Below are 27244 nucleotides of genomic sequence, written 5' to 3' on the forward strand. Positions count from 1 at the left end.
GCAAGAGTCCTCTTAAAGAGGAGGGGGAGGCTGGCACTTGAAATACCCAGAAGGGGCTTCTGTGCATGTGTGGTTCAGTAGTGCAAAAGGAGGCAGGCAGAACCAGTGAAGCAAAGCAGCGCATACCCTTCGCCTTCTCTGAAAAGTGAGAACGCTGCTTTCCCACGTGAAACAGCTTCAAAGATATGCTTCAGTCAAACTTTCTTCAAAGCCATGAAGACTTATGCAACCTCAGTAACAAGACTACAACATAGTGCATGCTTGTTTAGAGGGAGTCAGTAGAAGTTAGTGGAATTTCTGTAAATGGCTATAGAACAATACACTTTGTTCTAATATAGCATGGAAAGTCATTTGCGTGCATTATGTGATGGTTTTATTTACTTTTATTTGTACGCCACTCATTCTCAAAAGCTCTGCTGGCTCAACATAAAATCCCCCCAACCCTCCAACCCCTGATATGATAGATAGATAGATAGATAGATAGATAGATAGATAGATAGATAGATAGATAGATAGATAGATAGATAGGTAGGTAGGTAGGTAGGTAGGTAGGTAGGTAGGTAGGTAGGTAGATAGATAGATAGATAGATAGATAGATAGATAGATAGATAGATAGATAGATAGATAGATAGATAGATAGGTAGGTAGGTAGGTAGGTAGGTAGGTAGGTAGGTAGGTAGATAGATAGATAGATAGATAGATAGATAGATAGATAGATAGATAGATAGATAGATAGATAGATAGATAGACAGACAGACAGACAGATAGATAGATAGATAAGAGGGAGGGAGGGGGAGAGAGAGAGAGAGAGAGAGAAAGAAAGAAAGAAAGAGAGAGAGAGAGAGAGAGAAAGAAAGAAAGAAAGAAAGAAAGAAAGAAAGAAAGAAAGAAAGAAAGAAAGAAAGAAAGAAAGAAAGAAAGAAAGAAAGAAACAGACAGACAGACAGACAGACAATAAAATCAGGAAATACAAAAGTCATGTGCCACCTTCAATCATAGCACATCCTCTTCCTGTCCAAGATAGAACAGGTAGGTTTTCACAGATTCCCTAAAGCCAAGGAGGGACAAAACTGACTGATTCACTGCAGGGAGATAGCTCCAAAGATAAATGACAAAATAATACATGAAGAAAACTGTGGGTAATGTCTCTTTTATGTCTATAATTGAGATAGTTCTTGTCCATTTCTGAAACAGAAATATTGATTTCCTGTATCATGATGATTAGGAAAGAAATTTCTGCTCTGTAATCCAAGGATAACCAGCATTTATTTATTTGTTCTTATTTTTTAAAACAGCATGCTCTTGGCAAACTAGCTCAGGGCGGTTTACAGTGCAATGATAAAGGTCAGTTAAGCAACACCAAATTAAAGGAATTGAAACAACATCCATAAAACAATAAAGCAATAAATAACAGCAATAAAGCATGGATAAATCCAAACCAGCCACCATGCAAAGACGTGAAGTACAGAATTAGCAAGGGAAAGTTTCTTTGTTTTGTGCACGGCGTTCTTTCTAGCAGAGGGAAGGGAAGGAAAATTATTAAGAAGATATAAATGATTGAAGTGTTTATTCTTACTATTTTAATACATTACTTTTTCTTTTTCTACACATTCTTACTATTTTAATACTTACTTTTCAAGACAGGGCACAACAAAAAATCAGCCAAACTGCAGTGTTTATGACATGCTCAGAAGTCAGTCATGGAGCTTATTGGGTATCTCTGAAGCAATCCCTAGCCAAGTTCAGACATTAAGAATCCAGAGCTTTTGCCATGTCTAGGCTGCAGGTTGTTCCTGCCAACATGACTGTAATGATCTCAGTTTCCCTGCAGCCATTCACATGGTGGAGTTGGCTAGGATTTAACTGCTCAGTAGATGAGTGTTCTTTTCAGAGAACACCTGAATAGGCAACTATCTTTTAACCTACCCTAGCTCATAGGGCTATTATAAGGATGAAATAGAAAAAGATCCTTGTTTTGTCACCTTGAGCTCTTGGAAGAAGGTGGGGTCATGAAATATATAGCTATATATATATATATATATATATATATATATATATATATTTTAATGAACTCATGCACTACGTTTGATTTGATCTTGCTGTTTGAAATCATATAGGATTAGACACTACTAAAGAGTGTGAATTGTCACAGTTATATCAAAAATGAGGAAATCATAAAAGAAAATCAGGTTTTTTTTAATCATATTCAAAAGTACTACAAAACACATGCATTTCAAGGTCTGATAGGATGAGTTGGAGTCATTTGAAATTTCTTGATATTTCTTAGCCAATTTATGTCAGTTTCTTTTCCACAATGATGAATTAAGTTAATTAGACACACTAAACAGATGCATTAACCAATTTTCCCAAATGAAGACAAATTCACAAATTCAAACGAAAAGGAAATCAAATTATGGTAATTAAACTATAATTAATCAAAAGGCTAAATAATCAGAGGGTACACTCAAACAGAAATACTTGCAAAGGATCAGATTGTCAAATGTTATTTGGTGTGGGTGAATCAGTTGAATCAATGCTAATGTTAATTTAGGCCAAGGAACATTTTTACACGTAAGAATATAAGAAGAACTCTACTAGATCACCTCAAAGACTTATGTAGTCCAGCATCCTACCGCATGCTAATGGAAAACTCAGAAACAAGATGTGGAGATGTTTCCCATCTCTTACAGTTCCCCAATGAGTGGGGAACCAGCAATGACATTTGTAGCCACTAGCCATTATGACTAACAGTCCTAGGTAGCCTCATCCATGAATTACTATACTCCTTTTAAAGCCATTGCTATTTATGGTCAGGAGCAGGCCTTGAGGTATCAAATTCCACAGGTTAACTATGTGTCATATGAAATGTGTCCCTTTTTGTTCCAGAGTCTCCCATCATTCAGCATCATGAAATGGCACCCCTCTTGGTCATGTATACCCACAACAGCTCAACAACCTGAAAACCCCTTTCCCAACTACATATGACAAAGCATGGTAACATACAGTGGTACCTCTAGTTACGAACTTAATCCGTTCCGTGACTCTGGTTGCAACTCGAGTTGGTCTCAAGTCGAGGTAAAGTTTCCCATAAGGTTCAATGTAAATATGGTTAATCCATTCCGCCCTCCGAATTTGGTCGCACCACGAGGCAAATTTCCCCATAAGGTTCAATGTAAATACAGCTAATCCGCCCTCTGAATTTGGTCGCACCCCGAGGTAAATTTCCCCCATAAAGTAAATACGGCTAAACAGTTCTGAAACATATGCATTTTATTTTTAAACCTCAAAAACCTTCCAAACGCACAAAAACCTTCCAAACGCCACAAAACACACCACAAGCCTCACTGAACGTCTCCTTGCTACCGTGATCTCGCCCACAGGAAGCCGCGACCGCGTGGCAGCAGGGAAAATGGCCGCAGATCCGGTTCATAAGTAGAGGCGGAGTTCGCAAGTAGAGGTAAATTTTTGGGGCCAGAGCTGGTCGTATCTTGAAAAATTCGTAAGGAGGGGCATTCGTAACTAGAGGTACCACTGTACTTTGTCTTTTAGAAAACACAAAATGAATAGGACTGGCTAAATAAGAGATGTATGTCTCTTGTAGGCCTTGATTGGCTTGAAAAGTTACCTCTTATAAAGGCTGGATTTAAGAGCAGTGACAATCTTTCATACCATACATCCTATCAACTACTCATATTAACTGGGCCCCACCAGGACAAAAACAACACTTCACCCACACATTCTACTCCCTCTAAGGTAGCCTTTGGGTGCACAAAAGCTCTATGGCAGTCAAATGGCATTTTTTTTTCTCCATCAGGATAACTGCCTTCACACATAAGTGATGCTTTTATCTCCATCTCTGATTGGCCTCCTGATCTAAGCCATAAATTGCCAGAGTCTGCAAGTGTGTGCAACAGTTGAGCATCACAGCAATCAAAAGGCTGAGAGAAAGCACAGAGCTGAGTGAACCCCACCAGTTCCCTATATTCAGGCAGGAAATCTAAAGTCTAAAACAAGTCAAGTATAGCCCTTCATGACCGTGGACACAAATGAAATTAAGGTGAGTACATTCTCCTCTTCAGATCTCCTGCTACATGCATGAAGGTCAGAAGGGACAGGACTGTGCGTGGTCCAGTTCTCTCCCCACTTCAAGCTTTTCACTCATTCTGGCAAATGAATAAACAGAACTATAGATGTCTTCTCTCTGCCACCAACAACCACAATTTCTGGAACAGGTAGCAGGTATTGTATGCCTGGGTCCATTGTATACTCCTGGGTCCCACCTGTTACAAACTACTGTATTAAAAGAACATTGCCATATTTTCAAAAATTCACAATTCAGCCCCACTTGGAAAAGGATATTGATATATCCTTTTTTCTGTTATTGTTTTAAAAGGTAAATTAAATAAAAAGAAATTACGTATTTGTCCAAATAATTATGGTCTGTGAATATTTGTGTTATTTTTCCTAAAAAAAGAGAATGTTACAGAGGGATTATGTTAAAATATATCTAAACTAATTCTAGCATTTTCCTTCCCTCCAATCCTGATGGTTCTTGCTTCTATTTGGATTTCTCCCATCACTACCTCCCAGTGCATGAACTACGACAAACAACACGGCATATTTTTCATGGGAAACTTATTGTTTAAATTGCATCAACTTTTTTTTGTCACATCACTGTGATTTGATCAGGGTGCCTTTAGCACCTAAAGGTCTAATGTTCTCACAAATGAGAATGTTCTGCATTTTCAACTGACATGTTCCTAAACCCTGTCAAAAGCAGTTTTTAAATAATGCATCAGCATGAGTTGGTGGCCTTGGCTTTAGATATACACTTTAGCTATTTTAAGTGTAGTTTTATTGTCAGAGCTACCAGGCACAGCTTCCACTTGTCAGGGATCAGTTCTGTGACATGGTCTGTTAATGAAAGCAACTCCGAAATGAAAGCATGCCTCAGTAGCTCTCAGCTCATTTAAATTGGGAAAGGGGGGGGGATATTTATTAGATATTCTTTGATTACCCCCACTGGCTGGCAGGGACTAGGAGATGTGCCTTCTCTGCTGTAGCCCCTGCCTTCTGGAACATTTTTCCTTCAGAGATTAGGATGACCCCAACCCTGTTGGCCTTTTGTAAGGCCATGAAGACCTGGTTATATGCCCAGGCCTGGGTCCCCGAGTGTGTCAAGGGCCCTGTTTCTTGGCTATATTGACTTCTATGGCAATAATTTTTACTCGGTGACCATATACTGTAAGTTTATTTTGTATTGCTGTAATTGTTTTTAATTGTTCTATGTTTTACGATGGTACACTGCCCAAAGTCACTTGTTGAGATGGGTGGCTATGGAAATCAAATAAACAAACAAACAAACAAATAAATAAAATGTCCGTGATGGTCTTTATAGGATGGAAGTAGAAAAGCCTTTAGCTGAGTTCAGATGGAATACTTCGTGCTGAAATAATGTTGCTACATGAAAAATAAAATGGGAATGCACATGGACAGATTGAACAAATTCCGTTTGTCTTGGTGGATTCTCCTACCCCATCTTCCCTCTCTCTTATTTTCTCAGCTTTCCTTCCTCAAATTGTCTGGTCTGTATCTCTTCTTCTGTTACCTCCCTAGTCAATGTCAAACACGAGCTGAGCTCCACTCCCTACTATTATCCTCTATCTGCTTGTTCAGCCCCTGGCTTTCATATCTCTTACTCTTCAGTAAACTGAACTTGAATCTGTGTGGTGGACAAACATGTATGCACAACTCCATCACTCGCCCCACTCTGAGTGTGCGGTACGGGCTTTTGTCTTTCCAAATTTCTTGAATATCTACAACAACTTATTTCTTGGCATTGTTATTATTCTATTTTCTAACCATGTGTTTCTGCTCTTCTGCATTTTGTGATTCACAATGCTTCTACTCTTTAGCACTTTAGAATCTCCTAAAGGCTATCTAGTCTGATTTGGATAAAAACTGTGATTCGTGCCTTCAGTGAAAGTCCTGTCTAGCCTCATTTGTAGTTTAATATTCTAATCCAGCCTTATCCAAACATTCCTGTGTGATCAGACATTTGGCTTACTTTGGGTCTCATGGATCAAGTAATGTCATCTAGCAGACCCAGGAAAAAAGATATTTTGGAGCTCATCAGCCTAAACATTTGATAAAGAAATGTGATATATAACACTTGGCCAAATTAAAAAGAAAAAAGTTTCAGTACAGAAGTTCAATTTGGTGTACCTTTTTCTCTACAAAGTCTATAGTTTACTCCCTTTATTACCAACAATTGATATTTTCCTGCTTGTTCTTCTGCATCTTTCCAATACATAAGTGTCCTGATAATCAATAAGATCAGTTTTTGATGAAACAGATTTTAATGTCCTTCCTCAGGTACTCATGCCATTACTGGATCACTGAGTTGTCCACTTTTCCTAGGAGAAGAGCCAGATTCTAGAACAACATGCACTCCCCAAAGTCTTTGGTGTGGTCCCCAGAATACCTCCACAGCACTACCAAGTAATTGTGAATATAAAAGAATGGAAAGAAGCATTAAATACTAGGACCGTGGAAACTTTTGAAGTGGTGCTTCGACCAAGGTTAGTGCAATCCCATCCTTTGAAGGTTATTTGTGAAGAAATATCCCCCGCCCAAACTTTAAGAGTGAAGCAGGCATGTTATCTTGCTCCAAGGATGCCAGAGCTTCACTAGAAGCATCGGAAAAAGCTTCTGCCCATGTACAATTCTATGCACGAGCTTCTTTCATCCAGAGATGGCCTTAAGAGATGGCCTTCAGCATCTCTTCTGTGGTAATTTTTAGACAGGAAACCAAGAAAGCAGAACTAGTAACAGTTGCATGCTACGTTAATATGAAACTGAAAATCAAAATATAATTTTATATAGAGATTTGTAATAGTTAAAGCTGTTTCTCATGAAAGAAGTCCAAAGGGGAGGGGAACACAGGAAGAAGTATTTGCCACTGACAGGCTTGATTTCTCAAACATTTCTTTTTTACAAAGCAAAGGAAGAGGAAGTTGAAATAATTTCAGCTGTGCTCATTCCTCTTTCTATTTCCTTTTAAACTTTTACATCTTCTGAAACTGTGTAGTAAGTTGAACTCCACATAATTTTCATGCTAGAGCCTCTGTTCTTTTTTTGATTCCTATTCTGTGGTGTGCTTTTACTGATGGGGTGCTGAACTCCTTTTGACAGGAAGTGGTTTGGCTCTGTTTTTCTCCTTGCTTGCTTTGTGCTGCCTTAGATGAAACAAGATTTGTAGCCTTCAGAAGGGAGCCATTTCATATTTCCCGCTTTCTTTTTAAAAGCTGAAACTGGATGTTGATGTCGGAGATGAGAAAAACAGTGCACAACAGAATATAGGTAAGGAATCTTAATTTGCTTCTCAATCCATATATGCAACCTGTTGCTAAAGATGTATGACACAATACAGGAAGGGAATAGAGAAACATTTACTACTGCATATCATTTTAATGTAGCACATATGCAATGTATCTTAAAAAAAACCCATTCTTTTATCAATGCAATGGAAGCATATTATGAAAGATCTGAATATTTGTGTTGGTGTTTGTCCTGGGTGTGCAACTGGCAACATCTTTTACATTTCAAAAGGCATAACTTTTTTTCCCATAAAAAGGTAGACAATTTGCTGAGGAAATATGAACAGCACGTAGTTTTAGTGAGAAGTGGAGAGGAGGTAGAAAGCCAGTAGAATCAAAAAGCAATTGAAAAATGTTATGCTGTGATGATAAAACTACGCTTAGCCTGTCTGAAGTTGGTTATGCCACTGCTGAGGAACAGTAATAAGCAGAGGAGATGTCAGTAGAAATATATCTGGAATACTTGTCATGCAGAATGAAAAAATGGGCTTAGCTATAGCTCATATTTGTCCTAAACGGGATCCATATCAGCAATACTGGAAGGTGGAGCCCTGTTCCAAAAGAGATCTCCAAATGGAAGCACAAGAGGCGCAACCCAGCTCTGCTCCACAGAACGTATGGAGAGACATGTCCTAGAATTGTAGTTTCACCACATTCAGATAACACCTGCTTGAAAAAGGATATTTTCAGTACCCAGCAACAATTTTCTAAGGTCTCAGACAAACAAGGGTCTTTCACACTATTTAATATATAATCCCTTAAAACATTAAAACATGGAGATTTAAACAAAAAAACTCTTGGCATTCAAGAGTAGCAGGTGTTCAACCCGCTCCTCTGCCATGTACATGATGTACTGTGTGGGCAGGAGGCTCATACACATGTTGGAAACCTAATAGATGGGATTCTTACCTTGTAAAATTGATAAGGAGAAATCAGCCTGGGCCTCCACAATTAGGTCTCCAGTTTGATGGACTCCATCAAAATAGTGCACATTTTTGGAATATGCTAGCAACGTGTTAATATATTTGAACTTTCTTCCAAGAATTTGTTTTACTGTAGACTTGAGTAACATGTGCTCTAGAGCAGGGGTTTTCAAACTTTTTCTGTCTGTGGAACCTATTCATTTAAAGGAGGAGGAGGAGGAGGCGGCGGCGGCAAGAATCCCTGATCAGGAGGCAATGTTCTAGTGTTAGAAAATTGTCTGCAGGATTTTTTTTTTCCTTAGTTCCTCACAGAACCTCATCAAGTTCTTGTGGAATACAGTTTGAAAAACCATGCTTTAGAGTTCCTTCAAATGTATTACAACTCCAGCATAGAAAGGATGACAGGCAACCTTTCTGAACACCTTTTGAGACCAATATACCCATAAAAGTATTTTTTGCTGTACTGAGTGTTTCTTAACATATAAAGCCATTGATTTTACCACATAGGATATTCCAACTCTCTACTCCATATATTTTGTAGATTATCCAAGTTTATTTCTATAATGTTTTAAATGTTTGGTTATAATACATTATTAGTTTGGTGAAGGGCAAGGGGAGGCAAATGATGAAAGCAGGGTCATGTGGATACAGTATAAGCTCCAATGCTTTTGTACATGCATCATGATGTCATAGATGCATAAAATGATTGGAGCACATGTCACAATGACATGCTGTTGCTTTCATTATTTTGACAGCAGGATGGGTCCTGTGGATGATCTTGCAACAATTGAACCTATCTACATTATGGGGAACAATGGTATGTTCCTTAAAGATGTAAAGCACCTTTTTATTCCAGGTCAGGGTTGAGTGATCTTAATAACCTGATCTTAATAAACATAATCAGTTCACCTCTTGTGTCTTGCCTCCTCATAAATAAACTACATAGTTCAGATGACAACAGTGAATAGTCCCTATTGTTTTCATTCCAGTACATTACTGAAGCTAAGAAATACTTTATGCCCAATGATACTCTTTAAAATCAGGAAAAAATAAAACTACACATATTTTTTGAAAACCATAGCATTGAAAGAGAAATTCTAGGTGTTTGTTCCACCTACATAAATTGAACTATTAACTTCTCAATCTATTAAAAAGTGAATCCAACATTGTAATTGCTGTCAATAGCTTATATAAATCTTGATGCAATGTTTCTTTTCAGATATATCCTTCCCTACAAATTTAAGGGTATTTTCATCCATTTTTGATGTTTTGTTAATCTGGAAGAAGTTCTTATACTGTCATGTTTTGTACAGAGAATAAATCAGGAATTTGAAATATATATCAGAGATCCCTTTGATTATTTGAGTACAACTCATAAACATTCATATTTTATGTAGACCTTAGTTTAAGAAAGGATTCTGCCCATTCTCAGGGCTACATATTATTCTTATACACAGGTGCACATACTTATACCTGTCTTTGCTTGGCAGTGGGGGAACTAAGTGGTAACTTTGAAGAAATTAGATTCAGCCCTGGTTCTAGCATACATTAATATATGAGCCCATATTTCAGAGACGGTTCAGGGCAGAGATTCAATCACTAACTTCTCCATTTACATGGATTTTGTATACCAAAGTTTGTAATTTTTCCTGACTTCCTAGCAAGCTATTGACAGTTGAAGCTGCAGAGTACTGGACTAAATGTACGCATGTACAGATTCAATATCAGTATTATATTTTAATAAGAAATAGACCCAGGCTTGTCCTGTGCAGGGGAAGCAGTCTGATGTTTAAGGTTCAGACCCAACAGCATCAGAAGCAGACTTGTTACTTGATGATGTTAACAGCATCAGAAGCAGACTTGCAGGCTGAAAATTGCCAGATACCTAGCTTAGTTTGTAGCCTTTTAAATATTAATAAAGAAAACTTCCAGTACAGACAGTTTTACTCATAACAGTGGATGCAGAGAGGTCTACAACATCAAAAGGTTAAAATTTTCCACTGCTAATTTAATCTAGTGTTAAAACATTTTGATTTCTTCTTCATACTTCAAAGTATCTTTGGAAGTCTCTGATTAGCACTCGGGATGAGAACCTAGTTTATGCTTGCTCCTATAAGTGACTAAATGCTGCCATCTCTCCCATGATGAAGAGAAGAACATTTAGGAACACTGTTGTATAGAAGCATAGCCTCATCTGACATTAGATGTCTGGAGTCTCAGAGAGGTGCTTTTGCTTCTCTCCATGGAACACATAGGGATACATTGCAATCTGCAGATTTATTTGTCAGAATGGTGGCCCCTCTGGATGCTACTGAAACACAATTCCCAGCATCCTTTGCTATTGGCCAGATTAGGTGACTTGCTGGGAGTAGTAGTTCAGCAGCATTTGAAGCTATACAAGTGTTCCATCCCTCTAGAGAGCCATGAGATGGCCTTGAAGGGAATATTCAGAAGAAATTACAGAAACAAGGGCAGAAGCATTCCTTAAACCCAGGGCAAGGAGACAGTATTAGGAAGAGACTCAGGGTAGCTGCTCCCTGACTCAGTGGGGTATAAGAGGGAAGGAAGGTAAAACAAAAATAGATTTGCAAGGTTCTGTTACTAGTCTATCTCACTAAAGTTTAGTTCTACTCTTCCTGTGGAGTCCATTCTACTTCACAGGGCTGACAAGCCCTACTTACATTCTCCATACACTGGAATGATAGACTGTTATCTTACTGGAAATAGGATGACTGTGGCAAGGAAAAAGGCACAATGGGATAGTTGCATCTTGTAAGTGGGGTGGCACATTTTGAGTTACTGTCAACTTTTCATCAATAAGCCTCAGATAGGAGGCCTAATCAGGAGAAGTCCCATGAAAAACAGCTTGTTCAGCTTGAGAAGTGCTTGCATGCATTTGAAAAATGTTGCTCTGTATTTCATCCAGAAGATGGCATTCTTTGCATCCCAATGTCCATCTGTCCTGCAGCTCTTAGGCTTTTCTTATAAATTTCCAACGTAAGCACAAATTGATCTGACAACCTATACTTATGAGATCTGACAGATTTAATAATAGCCCAAGGTCCCAAGTAAGAAAAATATCGTGCTTGTGATATAAGTAAAATGGTAGAAGCTCAGAAACACTTGATGTGTCAGAGAAAATAGAAGCAGGTTTAGCACTTTTAAACTGCTGAATAGCATCTGAAAATTGAATGAATGTACATGTTACACACACCTGCTCTAGTAATATTTTAGCAGTTTAGTCCACTTCACTAAGCTCAGAGTAAAACACTGTCATATTTCCTAGGTTGGAAGAAGGGGCCTTTATTCATTTATGGCTGAGGTAGTAAACTTTATATATAACCCTTTTTATTGTTAATGAGAGATCTGTGTATCTGAAATTGTCTCCATATGAAAAATCTTCAAAGATATTACATCAAAGACTTGCAGTTCAGTTCTTCTTCCTGGGTGACAATCATGAATTTCTACTGTGTCTACCTCTGCATTTTCTTCATTATTTAGACCAGCCCAATTACGTATATCACTACTTCAGGTGCTTTTTTATTCCCTACTTCTCTTTCCTTCCAGTCTTCCTTCCAGCAGGGGCCTTTTGCATAGAATTGGGTCTGAGTAAGTAACTGAAGTATCTCAATTTTCTTTGTTTGATGGTGTTTATAGGGCTTCCTTTCTAGGCATGTCTAGGATTTCAATATTTGATCTTTTGTGATTCCAAATGATTCTCAAGATACATCTTAAAAGCCACATTTCTAAGATTTCCACCTGCTCTCAGCCTCCTTGGATATTGTCCCTGTTTTAGAATTATGAAGGAGAGTTGACTTCATATAAGATTGGGCCATTCCTATTCTTCATTTGAAGTTTACTTCCCTTGAGGTTAGGATATTTTTCATGTCTCAAAAGGTTTTCCTGGAAATTCCTATTTGCCTTTTTATTTTACCAGCTGTTTTATGTTCTTCCATGATTAAGTATCCAAAACAGATAACATTTTTGACTTTGAAATTGTTGAAAAATTCAACAATTTTAGAAACAAGTTTTTTTCTCTGATGTGATCACTCTGGCCATTTTTGCGTGTAAGCTACTCTTGCATGTACCTAAATATGAGATGGTAAAATCACTTTATATGGTCTTGAGCACCTTTGAAAAGATTGTATGTATATATGTATGTATGTATGTGTGTGTGTGTGTGTATGTGTGTGTGTGTGTATACACACACATACATACACACGCACATACCCTGATCACCAGCTAGTTTGTAATTCATCTGCATTATAACTGAGCTATTTTAAGTTGTTCCCAAGTCCGTTTTGAATAAAATCAGATCCCATTACTTTCCTAACAACTTTATTAAGAGTGCAGCAAGGTCCAGTTCTTCCTTCAAATTCTAGGGATTCTCCAGAATCTGTTATTAGGTAGTGGCTGCTACTGCTCTTATGATGAACAGAAAGAGATGTCTCCGTCTCCCTATCCTTTTTTCCTGGAGCTTAAAATCATTAGTGCAATCTAGCACAATAAGAAAATATTGTTTGTTATATGTCCTGGGAACCTAACATTTTCTAGACTCCAGGGCTGGTGACAGGTACTGGAAAATAGGGAAGAACTGGTTAAATAGAAGGAGGTTATCTTTGTTAATGACATATTTAGAGGGAGGTCAAATAAAAACTTGATATGTCATAAAAATTCATATTCTGAATTACAAGATTTGCTGAATTATTTACTAAGGAGCTTCTTGTCTGAAGTTAACATTTCCTGTCTTGCACTAAGGCTAATGCTATGTAATTACAGTATTATGAGCCCAGCTCTAATATACTATAGCATCAATGGACTATGTATATATTAAATTGGTTGTCATGTATTCCACCTTTACATCATCTTTCTGAAATGTCAAAACAAATGTTTTACAAGTCTATTAAAAAAAAAAATCAGGATAACCCTGTATGAAGGCCTGAATGTAACTTCACCGCTGGACCTTCTGGCACAATTGGTGGAGTCCAAATAAGTCTCTTTCAGCCTTTGAGCAAACTTGAGACGTCTGTCTCAGATGTGAGTATGAGAAGACCAAAGGCAAACTGTACTCCCTGCCAGCTGGCTATACTAGAAAGGTTACTGAAAAATTACACGACAGAAGAATGGCTTTGGAGATAAGAATAATCTTTTATGCAAACTGCACTCTTCCAAGACAGTTTGGATGACTTGGTGAATAATAAAAGTGCCCTAGGTTATTAATGCTGTTGTTAAGATATCCTGATATTTAGAGATATTATATTGGCTTTACGGTTTTCTTCTTGTTCGCTAAAAGGGATTCCAGGCTGGCTTAATGCAAAGTGTGTTAAGCATGGTTAACTGTTATATTTTTCAGATTGACATATTAATCATGCAGCAGTTAGCAACTTCTGATACCAGCGTAGGAAAGCTACATCCTTCCCATGAAAGCGCAGGTGCTGTTCAGATGAGGATCAAAAGTCCCAGCAACATCCATGACAGATCCAGCCAAAGCAAATCTCTGATACTCTCTGAGAATCTGAAAGTTATTGAGCCTGTAAGTACTGGTCCCAAATGGCCTTTTGAATTTCTTCACTAGATATGTGGGTAAAGAAATTGGTGGACAACTGTTTTCTGATTTTTTTTAAAATAAATAAAAAAATGTTCTCCAATGATTTTTCAAGAGCAGGGACACTCCCTGAACAATAATAGTAGCACAGCTACTGAAAAAGCCCTCATAATGTCTGATCTTGTAATTAAATGAAGTTGCAGAGCCAGGGAGACTGCAGACAATAGAGCATTGGTTCTCAACAGGGGCGGTACCACCCCCCGGGGGGCGGTGGGAGGATGCTGAGGGGCGGTGGGCATGTTTTGGGTGGTAGAGGGATGATGAGCATGTTTTGGCATTTGAACTTAATTTTAAAACTCCCAAAAAAATTTATTAAATCGATTATCTGGTTTACACCATTTGTACCAGCAATAAAACGAACTTACGCTACAGCTGCCCTCACGCACTTCTAAGAATGGTGAGATGAATTTGTATTCTAGGTAGGCTGACCTTGAAGAACTCAACACTACGATTCTTCTCCGATCCCAACCAGCACAGCGCATGCGTCAGCTGTTTTCCCGCGCGATTAACTGCAGCGCGTGCGTCAGCTGTCTTCCCGCATGATTAATCGCAGTGTGTGCGTTGAGCGTCTTTTCAATATGAATGTTTGATTTGACCCGTGTTTCTTGAGTTGCTTTTCGTTCGCTTCATTTTTTTTGCATTAGTCATTTTAATTTTAATAAAAGGAATGCAATTACCTTCCAGGGCAAAAGTATCGAGTTAAATCGAACAAATTTGGTGTGTAAGTCTACTGAAAAAAATTACTTAAAATTTTTGCCTTTTATAATTCAGTAACTCCCCCACCCACCCAAAGGGTGGCGTTGAAAAATTTTCTGCTCCTTAGGGGGGCGGCAGCTTCAAAAAGGTTGAGAATCACTGCAATAGAGGGATGTTGGTTGAGTGAAAAAGGGCATTTACCCAGGTCTGTTGCTCTTCCTGCTACTAAGTAAATGCAAGAACGCCACATTTTGCTCCTACGGATTTCAAAGAAATCATCTCAAAGAATTTCTAAAGCAAATTCTTACTATTACATGAAATGAAATGAAAACTGAAAGAAATAATTGCATAAACACACACACACACAAACACACACACTTGACATTACTTCTCCATGAATGTTTATTTCCTGTCTGTCACTCATTCTACAGCAATATGCCTAAAAGTACTGGAAAAAGTAGAGAGCTTTGGCTTGCACCAACACTATCTGGCACTAGAATAGCACTATTGCTATTCTATAGCAATATTTTGCAGGCCCCTGGATTAGATCACCTGGGCTATTTTTAATAATGTTAACCACTGTAATAATGTTTCTCTTTGTTCCAGATTAGCATGGTGACCTATAAGGACATGTTGGCTGACAGTTCTGAAAACTGTATAAATGTCCTAGAGAACTAACAGTGCTGTAGTTCCTCATCTATTCCCCGACTTAAGTCATTAACCAAAGCAGCCAAGGCTGTTTCTGTCCTTTAGATTGGAATGGGGTGAAATCTGTCATCAAAGTCTGTCTAGAATGGAGGATTTTCTAATACATTTCTCAGAACTAGATTTTTCTCATTAAAGTTCTAATAGGTGCTTCTTATATCATTAGGAACTATATTCCCTACCTATATTCCTTTTAAGATCCACACTGAAAGTTGGGCCAGACTACATAATAGGCCGTAAATGAATTGTCACAAATCCCATGTTGCCTGAAATTTAGATATTTAGCTAATTATTTCACAATCCTTAGCTGCTCAAAAAAATCTCAAAGAACTATATAGCTATACATTAGAGGATATTTAGAAGTGACTGCATCAAAGGTCTGAGCCATTTCCTTATTCCAAGTAAATATTAAAATTTCAGTAGGACTGCTAGTTAAAATGGAAGGAAACCTCTTCGGTGACATTAAAAAAAAAATAATCCAGATTAAACCTTAACCATAATGAAATATGAGATCATTACATTCAATTAAAAAAAAAAAAAAAGGAAGCCCCCCCCAAAAATGACTGGGCTAAAAATTTAACTCCACTATACATGTCTTTAATAACTTATGCCCTGTCCTTTCCTTCATACTGGTTTGAAGAAGAATACAATCTGAATATTTTTCCAGATGATAAAGACTGTTGTGAGAACCATAATGGTGTGGTGACATAAAACATAAATGTGGGGGCAGGATTTTTTGTGTCATGATGGGGCATGGGATTCTTTATTTGATTTTTATTTTGTAGAGCTTTTTCTTTTTTCACCTAAAACAGCAAGGAAATGTGCCACTGATTATCCACGATCACACCGTTTTTTATCAGGATTGTCCAAAAGTAGAATAAGGAGCGTCAGGTTTCCCACCCCAGGCCTGAAGGGCTGACTCCCTCTGTAATCAGTTCTTTGGGCAAGCTTTGCCATCTGTGCTGGCCCTAAAGAAGTGGCACTTACCCCCCTCCCCCACCCCCAAAAATAGATCTGACAAGTGAACTCTCAGTAAGGTTTTGGTAATGCTATGCTTGTTAGTTTTTGCTCTTCCCTTGCAGAACAATAGGGAAACGTTAGCAGTTGTATTAACATTCATATTGCCTCATCTTCCTGTTCTTGATTGTAGCCAGTAGTTGATTATATGATATGGGCACAATTTCAAATGTTTATCTGTCAAAAGAGTTACCTTTGCCTGAACTCTTTTGCTGTGTGTATAAGAAAGCTAGGATCTGAAATTTGATAGGAACAGGGATACTTTGCTTTTGGAAGCTGTGATGGGAAGGAATTTGATCCCACTTGTGGATCTTTTTGCCTCCAAGCAAGAAGACATTGCAAAACTTCAGATTACAAAGCGACTGTTTGTCCCCAAAGGCCTACGGTTTGCAAGTATCAGACCTTGCTTCTAAGATACTGCATAAAATTCCACAAATGGAAAGGAAAAGAAAAACTTCCTAGAAGTGAAGATTCATGATAAAATACTCTGGTAGAGGGATTGACGAAGAGTTAAAATCTGGCGCCTGAACTGCCCCTAATTTTTAAGCAGCAGAGAGAGCCAAATGGCTGTGGATTTATTTATTTATTATCTCTTCTGAAAAGATTTACACGCTAATACTTCAGAGGTGAACTCGGCTGCCAGTCATCTCCCTTCCCCTTTCCTCATCCTGTGCTACTAAACGAACTGATTGGTATGAGCCTCCCTTGGTTAATTTTCCTCCGTAATGGCTGCAACTTGCAGCTGAGGCCATATGATGTTGCAAAATTATTTATGCAATGTTAGTCACTTGTTTTGGATTCTAGCTCTGTTTTTCAGCTCATGGCGAACAAGCCAAAGCTTCAAAACTATACTAGGAGCCCCACCAAAACACAACCCAAACACACAGGCAAGCACGCAGTCTTGCTTTCTCTCACCGGAGCCGTGCAAAGTATCGATTAGCTATTCTCTTAATATGATGGATCCTTATGAAGAGTTGATGAAATAAGCAGGCTGCAGTGAGTGAGTGTGTTGTGTGCTATCATTATCCCCATGTTCAAATGCAAAATTAACCACAGCATAGTTCAGAAATATGTGATTTTAATTATTCTTCTCTTAGTTGGCTGAAGTGGAATGTTTAGTTCAGAAGAACTGGCATGACACTGGGAGAGTGGGGGGAAAAGTCCTTCAATCTCAACCCAGTAACTGATGAAACATTCATTTCCTTAACATTTACATTCTAATTTAAAACTCTCACTTGCTTGTGACACATTTGCATGTAGTACTTAAAAAAAAAAAAAACACCAACACAATCCCAAATCCCATAATTGAGATATAAGATAATTCTTCAGCTATGGAGTGAAAAGCATATTTATAGTAATGTATTTGGAAATAGTACAATATATTAACAGTTAGAGCTGTACCTTTCAAAAAGTTTAAAAGTTAAGTATATTTAATGATGCCTAACATATTTTATTGGCTGTGTTTAACAAAAGGCACTAGGCTGCAGTTGTTTTTGACAAGCATGAAAACATCACAGCATGAAACTGCAAAAGGAATTATGTAGAGAAATTACAAGTGATCCATCTCTCAGTGAATTATCCACCTCAATAGCCTGCAGAACTCAGCTACCAATTAACACCTACTTTATTACATGTTGGGATGTACTTAATAACTTTCATGTGTTTATGCACTATTACCTTGACTGATGCCTCTTGTACAATTAGGCATAATTGGCATATCAATATGCAAAAGTTAAAAGGATTAACCCTCTTAAAACTAATGAGCATTTCTGTATCCAGCTGCTAAATGAGACAAAATTAGCATTTTTCACTTTTGGGCAGGATTTTATCATGCAGTTTCTCACTGTTGGTATTACCTTGTTACATAACTTTTGGGTTTGGATGGGGAAGTTGGGGTGGGCAGGTGGAGAAGAATACGGAGGGGGATGACACAAAAAAGCCTCCTAAAAAGTTGTATCACACACAAACATTTTCCATAAGCAACTGCAACTGAGTTTCTTTTGTTGGGAGCTGGAAAGTTGTGTTTTCTTAGCAGCTAATTATAGAGACACAGGGTATGTCATTTCACCATGCAAACTTGGCTCTGATATAATAGACTGAAAGCTTGCCATACTAATTTTCCCGTTCTTTCTAGTTTTTTAATCTCTCTTTCTCTCTCTCTTGTGCACGCTCTTTTTCCTGTGCAAAGTTTTCTGACTAGATATTGACAGAATGAAAAATATGTTGGCACATTTGGTTGAGTGGGTCTGTTAAGTGGCTGGTGAAAGGCAAAAAGGGAAAGGCCAAAATATGAAGCAAAAATTCCAATATTTCAAGCATGGTCCTGAGGAAATTACAGGGATATAGTTGGAAAAGGTTTACATGGAAGTCATGATGGGTTGCATGTCACCAAAGCAGAACAGAAAAGTATAATTCAGAAGGAATTTCAATAAAAGTCTTTCTCTTCCCCACATTTTTTATTAAGTAAACTCCATTCATTGCATTTAAGAGGCTAACATCATGAAGTGCAATTTGTGAGATCACCTGAGTACATATTCTTGGCAAAAATGGCAATATAATCTATAGGCAGCACAATCTAACAGGAGACAGAATAAAAGGATCTGAAATTTGCTCTAACAACTTCAAAATAAAATAGAGAGAGCTTTCTTCTAGGTTTATTCCTGAGTAATTCCTACTGAGTTCAATAGGATTTCTTAATAAGCATTTTGAAAGTGAGTTTTCTATAAATCTACATGATAGTGGTAATTCCATTTTAAAAAAAGAAGTCTGCAACATTCTCTGGTTCAGAAGAGATATGTTAATATTAATTATGTATATATGCATTCTTCAGGATTTTATTTTACAATTACAAGAACACTGCTATTACTATAGAGGAAGGAAGGAAGGAAAGAAGATTTGACAAAGGCCAGTTCTAAGTCCAAAGCTCAAAGTCTAATACTTTATTTTCTAATTTATTCAAGTCTATGGAATACTTTATTTTTAGCATTGTAATGTTCAATTAATGTATTGAAATGTAACATCTTTTCTTAGAATATTTTAGAATTTTATCAATTTAATGAGGGAGACATTGGTTCTTTAATGTGATTTTTTAAAAAATATAAATACTTACAAAAACAACAGGGATATGTGTCAGAAGAGATTTTTTATTACCTAATGCAAGGAGGAACATTGCTTCTAACATGTTTGTTCCTGCAATTCCTGCATATTTGTTAAACTGAGAATGTATTTTCCCTAATATAGTTGAGAATGTATATGAGAGAATAATGTATTAAATGGAACTCAAATGAACCTTAATAATCCAGTTGGAAATATATGCAGATTAATAAATTAATTAATAAAAACTATGTAATCAATCAACCAGAAGTTCTTTCAGTGATTAAGAACTCTGGTTATTTTCCACTGTGCTCATATTTAAAATGGTTTGTATTAAGTTCACAGCATAAGGACTTCTGACTCTGGGCCAGTTGTTCTTTGCCAGGTCACTGCATTTGTCTAATGCTTTAAAAGCTGCTACTCACCATATCTAAATAAAAGAGAGAGAAAATGCAAACCATTGAAATATGGAAATTATGATTAAGCTCTTCTTAAGGCAACCATTCTCTACTGAAATTCATTTGATGTAGTAGAATATGATGTTTTATTATATCTGTATACTTGCTTGTGTCTTCTCACATTTGTGTGATCAGGTGTATCCCAGGGTTGTTTTTCTAATGGAAGTGCTGTGCTATTTTATAATTCTGCATGACAAGGAAGATGGAGGGCATAGTGTGGAAAGATTTCAGCTATCTCTTGTTAAACTGGGATTTCTAGCTGGCAACATGGAGCAGAAAAATCTTTCTGTGGCCTGGCCTCCCTTATAGTACAGTAGAAAATGCCCATATTGCTACAACTGATTTATGACAGATGAAGTGATATTAATGTCTCAACAGCACAAATCTTAAGGCTGGCCATTAACTCTATTAAGGAAGAGCTCTTCCTGGGTTTCCTGCTAATATGTGATCTCTTGGCATCCATGAATATTCACAGTTTTCATCTCTTCAGCCTCAAAGAGGTGCATTTTGTCTCATTCAATGCAAATTCAGAGCATGAAATGTCTCATTTCATTGGTACATAGATTAAGAATTAGAGTCTGTTTAGTCATTCCAAAATGTTAATGGATTAGAGTTCTTTTCAATTAGATGAAACAAATTTGATAGTCTTATTTATACCTCTAATGCACTAACACCCCCCCCCCCCCGGAAAGGAAAGGAAAGGAAAGGAAAGGAAAGGAAAGGAAAGGAAAGGAAAGGAAAGGAAAGGAAAGGAAAGGAAAGGAAGCGGGAATTCAATTCCTTTGCTCCTTTCTTCTCTCTCCCTCCAACTTGACTACTTGCCAAAGTTAGGAATAACCAAAAAGATTCTTATTTCTGGCCCTTCTGTCAAACCAAGCTCTTTAGGCCATGTAAGACTGTAGTGTTTACTTCACATCAAGCTTATAATAAAGTCTGAGGCTTTATTTGTGGAGATTCTCCTGAAGTAGATGTGGATATTTAATTAGGATGACATTAAATTACAGGGGATTGATAAGGTTGGCATCTTGGGGCACATTAGTATTATACAAAAAAAAAAAAAAAGCATTTGGAAAATGTGCAGCCGATTCCATTTAGAGATCCATACATGAAAACCATTGATTAGGCAAGGATGTGCAATAGCAACTTGTTTCACGTATTTCTGCTGTGCTAAATTTACAAATTATGGGATCTGTCTGTGGTCAAATAACTTTGCAGTCCTTTCAAAAAAATATTTCTAGTTTTATGATCTGCAACAGAAAACAAACACACCCTTTATAGTTACAGGTAGTTTTAATTAAATGGGGGTAATTTCCTTTTTGGAAAACTCAATGGAACACTTTTTTAAAAAAGTGCATTTGGTAGTGTTTTTGAACAATTTATTTTTTTCTTTGTTCATTCCTGAGAGAAAAATATAGTCTGTGACAAAAGCGTTTTTTTCAGGCAAGAACAGGCAAGATTCCCCCAGGGTCCTGTTTTCTGATGAAAATGTGGTAGTTCAAGTCACCTAAAATCATGCATCCTTTTATTTCTCCTGCTTCCTGCCAATTTCTGTTGTACGGCTGCTCTTCTTGGGATAAAAACCAGTTTTCTCAGACTATATTTAGCACGTCGGATATTGCCCTGAACTGTACTGCAAAGTCATCTTGGGTCTGAGAGTCATGTGTCATGTTGCAAATTGGTCGTGTCCACAGGAGGAAAAATGGCTACCAGATCCACTGAAAAATTTGAAGCTGTGTTTATGATTGTTTGAAGTTGAGCTGGAAATGTTATACTGTTCTCAGCAGCTTTATTTCCTCCTCAGTAACTTGCTTGATGGATTGAAACACCCAAACCAGCATATATCAAATGAGGTGCTTATGTAAAACAGTCAGGTTTTATTTTCTTTTGGGAGCAGAATTTTTCTGAGAATTTCACCTGCATTTGCAGTGGATCAGAAAGGAGGACAGTGATCATATTATCTCCATTACTTGACAGAAAATTGATTTACCAAATGGTATATGTATATGGTATGCTTTGATTAAGATTCACCTCAGCTGATTGATTGTCTCAACCCATTTATTGATTTATAAGGTTTATCCAGCCTTTCATTTAATAGCTCAAGGCCACATGCATAGAGATCCCTTCTCCTGTTTTTCCCTTAACAACAATCCTGTGAGGTAGGTTGGACTGAGTGGATGACTGGCCCAAAGTCATCCAGTTAACTACCATGGCTGAGGATGGGTTACAACCTGGCTCTTCCTGCTCCTAGTCCAACACCTTAACCATCACGCTACGTTCTCTTCAAGCATATAACAGGAATTAAAAGTAGCACTTTATAATTACAGCAATCATATAAATGACTCAGGAAGGGCAAGTTCACACTTGTTATTTCTATATTCTCCATACATATCTGTATGGTGGGCACTGAGAAGTAGGGAGGAGCTCCATGGATGTCTTCTATGGCAAGGCTTAGGCACAACTGTAATTGTTACTCTAACAATTAGTAGATTATTGAATACATGGGAAGTAATTGCATTGACAGTATCTAATGAATTTATTGAATTTTTAATTGAATTCATATGAATCTAGCATTGTTTTTGTTGCGGCCTGACCCACTTTATGGAATGCAACCCCCGGGCACAGGCTTAGTCTAGCACTGAGCTTGAACAAGGTTGTGCATCTCTGAAAACCCAGCATCCCACTGTTTTTTCCCTACCCCCTAAGCAGACAAGTCATGCTTTACTCTTCATAGAACCATAGAGTGTGTCACTTGGAAGGGGCACTACAGGTCCTGTAGTCCAAACCCCTATGCTATGCAGGAATTAATAAAACCATTCCTAAGAGATTGGCCACTCAGCCCCTGTTTGAAAACCTCTAGCGAGGGACAGTCTACCAGTGTTCTTGGTCTATTCCACTGTTTAACAGCTCTTATTATCAGGAGATTCCTCCTAATTTTCAGCCTAAATCTTTTTTTATTCTTGTTTCAACCTTGTCCTGCACTCAGTTTCAACTGCTAGATCTCCCCTTAATCGCTTCTCTTTGGCAAGCTAAGCTCGTTGTTCCTCCCAGGGTTTGCTTTCTAGACCTTTTATCATTATGGTAGCTTTTCTCAGCCTGCTCCAACTTCTCCAGTTCTTTTAAATTACAGTGTCCAGAACTGGACTCAGTTTTCAAGTTGCCATTAAAAAGAGATTTGAATCAGTCAGTCAACATTTGTTTAAGGCACTGCTGAGGACCACCCGAGCAGAGCACTGAAAGATCAGAATCTTCACCCTTAATGTGTGGATTATTAATTTTGTTGCCTTTTCAAGAAATATACAAGCCTTCAGCTGATGCTTGTATTGCCCCATAGATATAACTTTATGGGGAGCTTTTGCTATCATCTTCCATTTTCCTATTGTTGTCATGCTTTTTCCCATTGTTCGTTCCATGCTTTTTTGACCTCAGAAATCTATCAAAAAGAGAAAAACAGAAGAGCTGCATCATCATTACTACTACTACTACTACTACTGCTGCTGCTGCTGCTACTATTACTGTTTTTATTATTACTCTGCTTTTCTTTCTGGAGCTCAAAGTGGTGCACACAGCCCTCTGTCCTTCTATTTTCTCCACAACAAAAAACTTATGAGGTAGGTTTGGGCTGAGAAAGAGTGACTTCTCAAATATTGTTTGATTGATAGTGTTAGGAGTCTTCTATCTAAAAGCATCCAGGATAAATAAGAAGTGCATTTCAAAAACTTTTGATACCTATTAGCAAATTCTGAGTTTGTTCTTACTTATATATTCCTTTTTTCATTGCACTGATGTCCCAACTTTCTCACAAGTGCTGAAGTATATACCCTCATGCACACAGTTTAACTTCACAACAATCATATGAGACACAAAAGCCTCAGTTTAGAATCTTCCATGGAGTTTCATGGCAGAATGAACATTTGAATTTGGATTTCCCCAGTCCTAGCTTGGTACCCTAATGTCTACACTATGCTTAGCTTTTAGTTTTTATTATTGTGTTATTGTGAGACCAATATCAACATATTGTAGTTTGTGTGTGACTGTGTCAGAGCAGTATTTGAAATGAAGTTACTATTTAGTTACTGCATGGTGTATTTCAAATTCAGTAGTATGGCTCTCTGCTTCAGAGAATGATAGAATCTACTATAATGATGTACCATATTCAAAGTGTGATTGCGACTATTCACTTATCAAGTGCCAATTCCGGAGCCATTTAGACTTCCAACTGATTATTTTAGAATAGTCCCACTGAAGTCAATAAGGATGTTTTGAGGATTACAGACTTAAACACAGATGTGACTCCAGCTGCAGTTCTTACATTCTTGAGGGCAACTTAATACATGATACTTTTTTTTTCCTGATACAAGTTTTTATTATATCTTGAATGCCAATGTTGGGAAGTTTCTCAGCATTGATACCCGTGGCAAAATAAACACTGGTGTAGAACTTCATACAATTTTCCCCTTGTAAAGGTGGTACACAGGTAAACTAATTCTCACTAGTTTATTTTGTTTGTAAACACTGAATCCATCTGAAAATAAATCAGAATTAATGTTCTGTTTAAGATGTCCTATATATAAGAGCTAGTGCGATATAGTGGTTAAGTTGCTGGAACAGTGCTGAAGAAATGTAGGTACAAGTTCACCCTCAAAAATGGAAACTCAGTGAGTGATTTGGGGCCATTCATTATCTCTCAGCTCAATCTAAAAAAAAAAGGGGGGGGGCTTGTAGGAAAAAAAATAAGAAGGAATATATATAACATTTTCCAGGAGGAAATACAAGATATGAATCTTACAAATTTTAAATAAATAAATAAATGTTGCAAGAACATAGTCTTACAAAAAGGTATTCCTAAAGATGTATAATACTGTCTACCATTTTCCCACAAAGAATTCTGAGTTGGGGACTAGGGGGAGAATAACTGATTCCACAGAAAGTTATGTGGTTGTAATTGTGAAAGCTGAGTGAAGGAATGAACCCATAAAAACGGATTTTCAGCAGCAAATCGGTGACCCATGAGTCAAATTAGAAATAGAAAAGAATAATTTACCACAGGTAATTTAAATATTATTTATTCATTTATGTATGCCACCAAAATCAAACAACTCATACATGGCAGTGTACCATAAAAAACCTAAACTAACGTAATATAACCGCAGTGCTAATTCTCTGTGGGCAACATCAATTGTCAGTGGTCCTGTGAATACAATTGTTTGTAACAGGATTGATTTTTAACTAATATTATTAGTTCTTGATATTTAATTATTATGGCACTTCCTCATAGTTGGCTAGTTCCCTTGGGCTGCAAGGGAGGTAGGTCAGCAATACCTGGAGGGTCACAGGTTGTAGACTTATAACTTGAGGCTGACAGGTTGTTTAAATGATTGGCCATATGTGCAAGGCCTAATCACACAACTTATTAGCTGTTAGTTTGGTGTTTGCCGATGGTTATTAATTTAGTGAAATCACTGAAAAAAATTCAAGAGTGGTTGAGGGCCTTCTAAAATTGCAGGGTGGTATGCCTTGATTTTGCATGGATTGGCCCAGACACATCAGGCAAATAACGGTAAAACATTTCACTTCAATATCTAATGGCTTCTATATACATTCAGAGCTTTATTTTGAAAATAAGTGTTTGTGTTTTGGATTTAATTGACAGATTTTGGACTTAATTGAGGGAAAAACAAATTTTTGTATGATATCATTGCAGTCTAAGTTTTAGAATAAATGTGATTAGCAGGAAGAATCATAATATTGTAGGGTTATTTCTATGGCCAATAAGGTCTTCCTTTTCAATTTTTATGGTGGTGGTGGTGAGGATGAGGATGATGAGGATGGTGACATTTAAAATAAGCAGCCCGACCCTATGTACACAAGCATCTCCAAGGCGTGCTCAACTCTACATAGGAACTCTATTCTATATAAATTATTGTTGCAGAAATATCTTAATTTGGCGTGCTGGTTGTGGTAGTATAATTGCTTGTAGGAAAACGGGACATCCAGTGACTCCCTGTTTTGTTGATATATTTACGTTTATCATAAGCCTTTGCTTTCTAACCTTGGATTTTATTGGCACTTGTCTGTTGGGGCAAGTTCACATTGGTCCAGGATCCTGGATTCCAGGATAATAATGGTTTTGAAACACAATTATCCAGCTTTATAAAACTCCCCCCCCCCCATCTCTGTTGGACAACACACTAATGACATTTGATAGCAAAGCAATCTTCAAAACAATTTTTAAAAACTAGATTTAATTTACTCCAGATGCCTTGATAGTGTAGGCAATCAGTGTAGCTTTCTTATTAAACTGAGGCAAAATATTCTGCTAGCTGAGTGCGATTAGGACTGTGGCTGATGCTATTGTCATTGATTATTGCTATTTACCTTCCTTATAGCTATGGAAAAGGTTTTCCAAAGCATCTTGATTTTTTTTCCCCCTCTGCAGTACTCTGATATTTCATACTGTGCAAATCTTTTGCTTAATTTACCAAGTCCAAATGAGTCTTACTAAAGGTTTGGAAAGTTTACTTCTTCTGCTCAGATCCTTGTACTTCAAAGAAAGATGCAACCGTGTAAATTAGTGAGTACGCTATGCTATTGTGACGTTAAACTTGGAGTTTTAGCAAAATTCGTTTATAATTGAATGATGCCACAAATATATGAGGGGATACTTTTTTGTGTGTGGAGGGGAGAAGGAAGTAAAGTTAATCCTCTGATTACTAATTTGAATCAAAAGCTCTAACCTTGTTAGCATCTGGACTTATTTCCATAATAACAACCCCTTCAGAACCTACAAAGTAATGAATAATTGACAACAAATGAAATGTTTTGATAGTTGTCGGCACAAAGCATGTTTAATGTTTTGTGTTGCTTCCTAGCTAATTATGTAGATGACACATTTGTCAGACCTTGACTGCCATTAGAAACGTGTTTCCAGAGGGGAGAAAAACAGGCTATTCATAGAGTAATTAACTAGAATGCTCAATGACCTGTGAGAGATTCAAATGGCTGCCAGTTCAGACATTGTTTTGTTACAGAAGCAGAGGGGTAATTAAAATTCCAAATTACAGTGCTATGATGAAGCATTTGTTTGTTGACAGTATACTCTTACTCTAGTTTGTTAATTCTCCCTTTTCTAAAAAAAAAAAAAAAAAATGGCATCAAATCCATTTTATAGCTTTAGGAGTTCTGTCTTTGGATTTCCTGACAACTAATATGGTAAATTGCTCTTTCGAGAAGTCCTGCAGGCTTTGGCAGTTTCACAGGAGCACAAGGTGGGTGGGATGGTAAACCCGCTCTTTCCCCTAAACTGACATACCATGTGCTGTTGCCCAAACACCGTTAAATGACAGCCTATCTTGAGAGATGATATGTTCA

At 37.4% G+C, this 27244-nt stretch overlaps 1 protein-coding gene across 2 annotated transcripts in view; it reads left to right on the top strand.

The window, feature by feature from the left end:
• Positions 1-7064: 7064 nt before the first annotated feature.
• Positions 7065-27244, top strand: part of ARHGAP15 (Rho GTPase activating protein 15) — a 424051-nt gene continuing 403871 nt past the window's right edge. The window contains exons 1-3 of one of the 2 annotated variants that reach the window (XM_088146524.1): positions 7065-7089; positions 7308-7362; positions 13656-13835. In XM_088146524.1, the coding sequence (XP_088002650.1) occupies positions 13671-13835 (165 nt within the window). In that variant the 5' untranslated portion in view covers positions 7065-7089; positions 7308-7362; positions 13656-13670. The other variant, XM_088146525.1, reaches the window with a different exon arrangement.

Source organism: Python bivittatus, unplaced genomic scaffold (genome assembly GCF_059951505.1).
Source record: "Python bivittatus isolate LINGU-HERP-01145 unplaced genomic scaffold, Pbiv_v1 ctg000480_np1212, whole genome shotgun sequence".
Taxonomy (NCBI): domain Eukaryota; kingdom Metazoa; phylum Chordata; class Lepidosauria; order Squamata; family Pythonidae; genus Python; species Python bivittatus.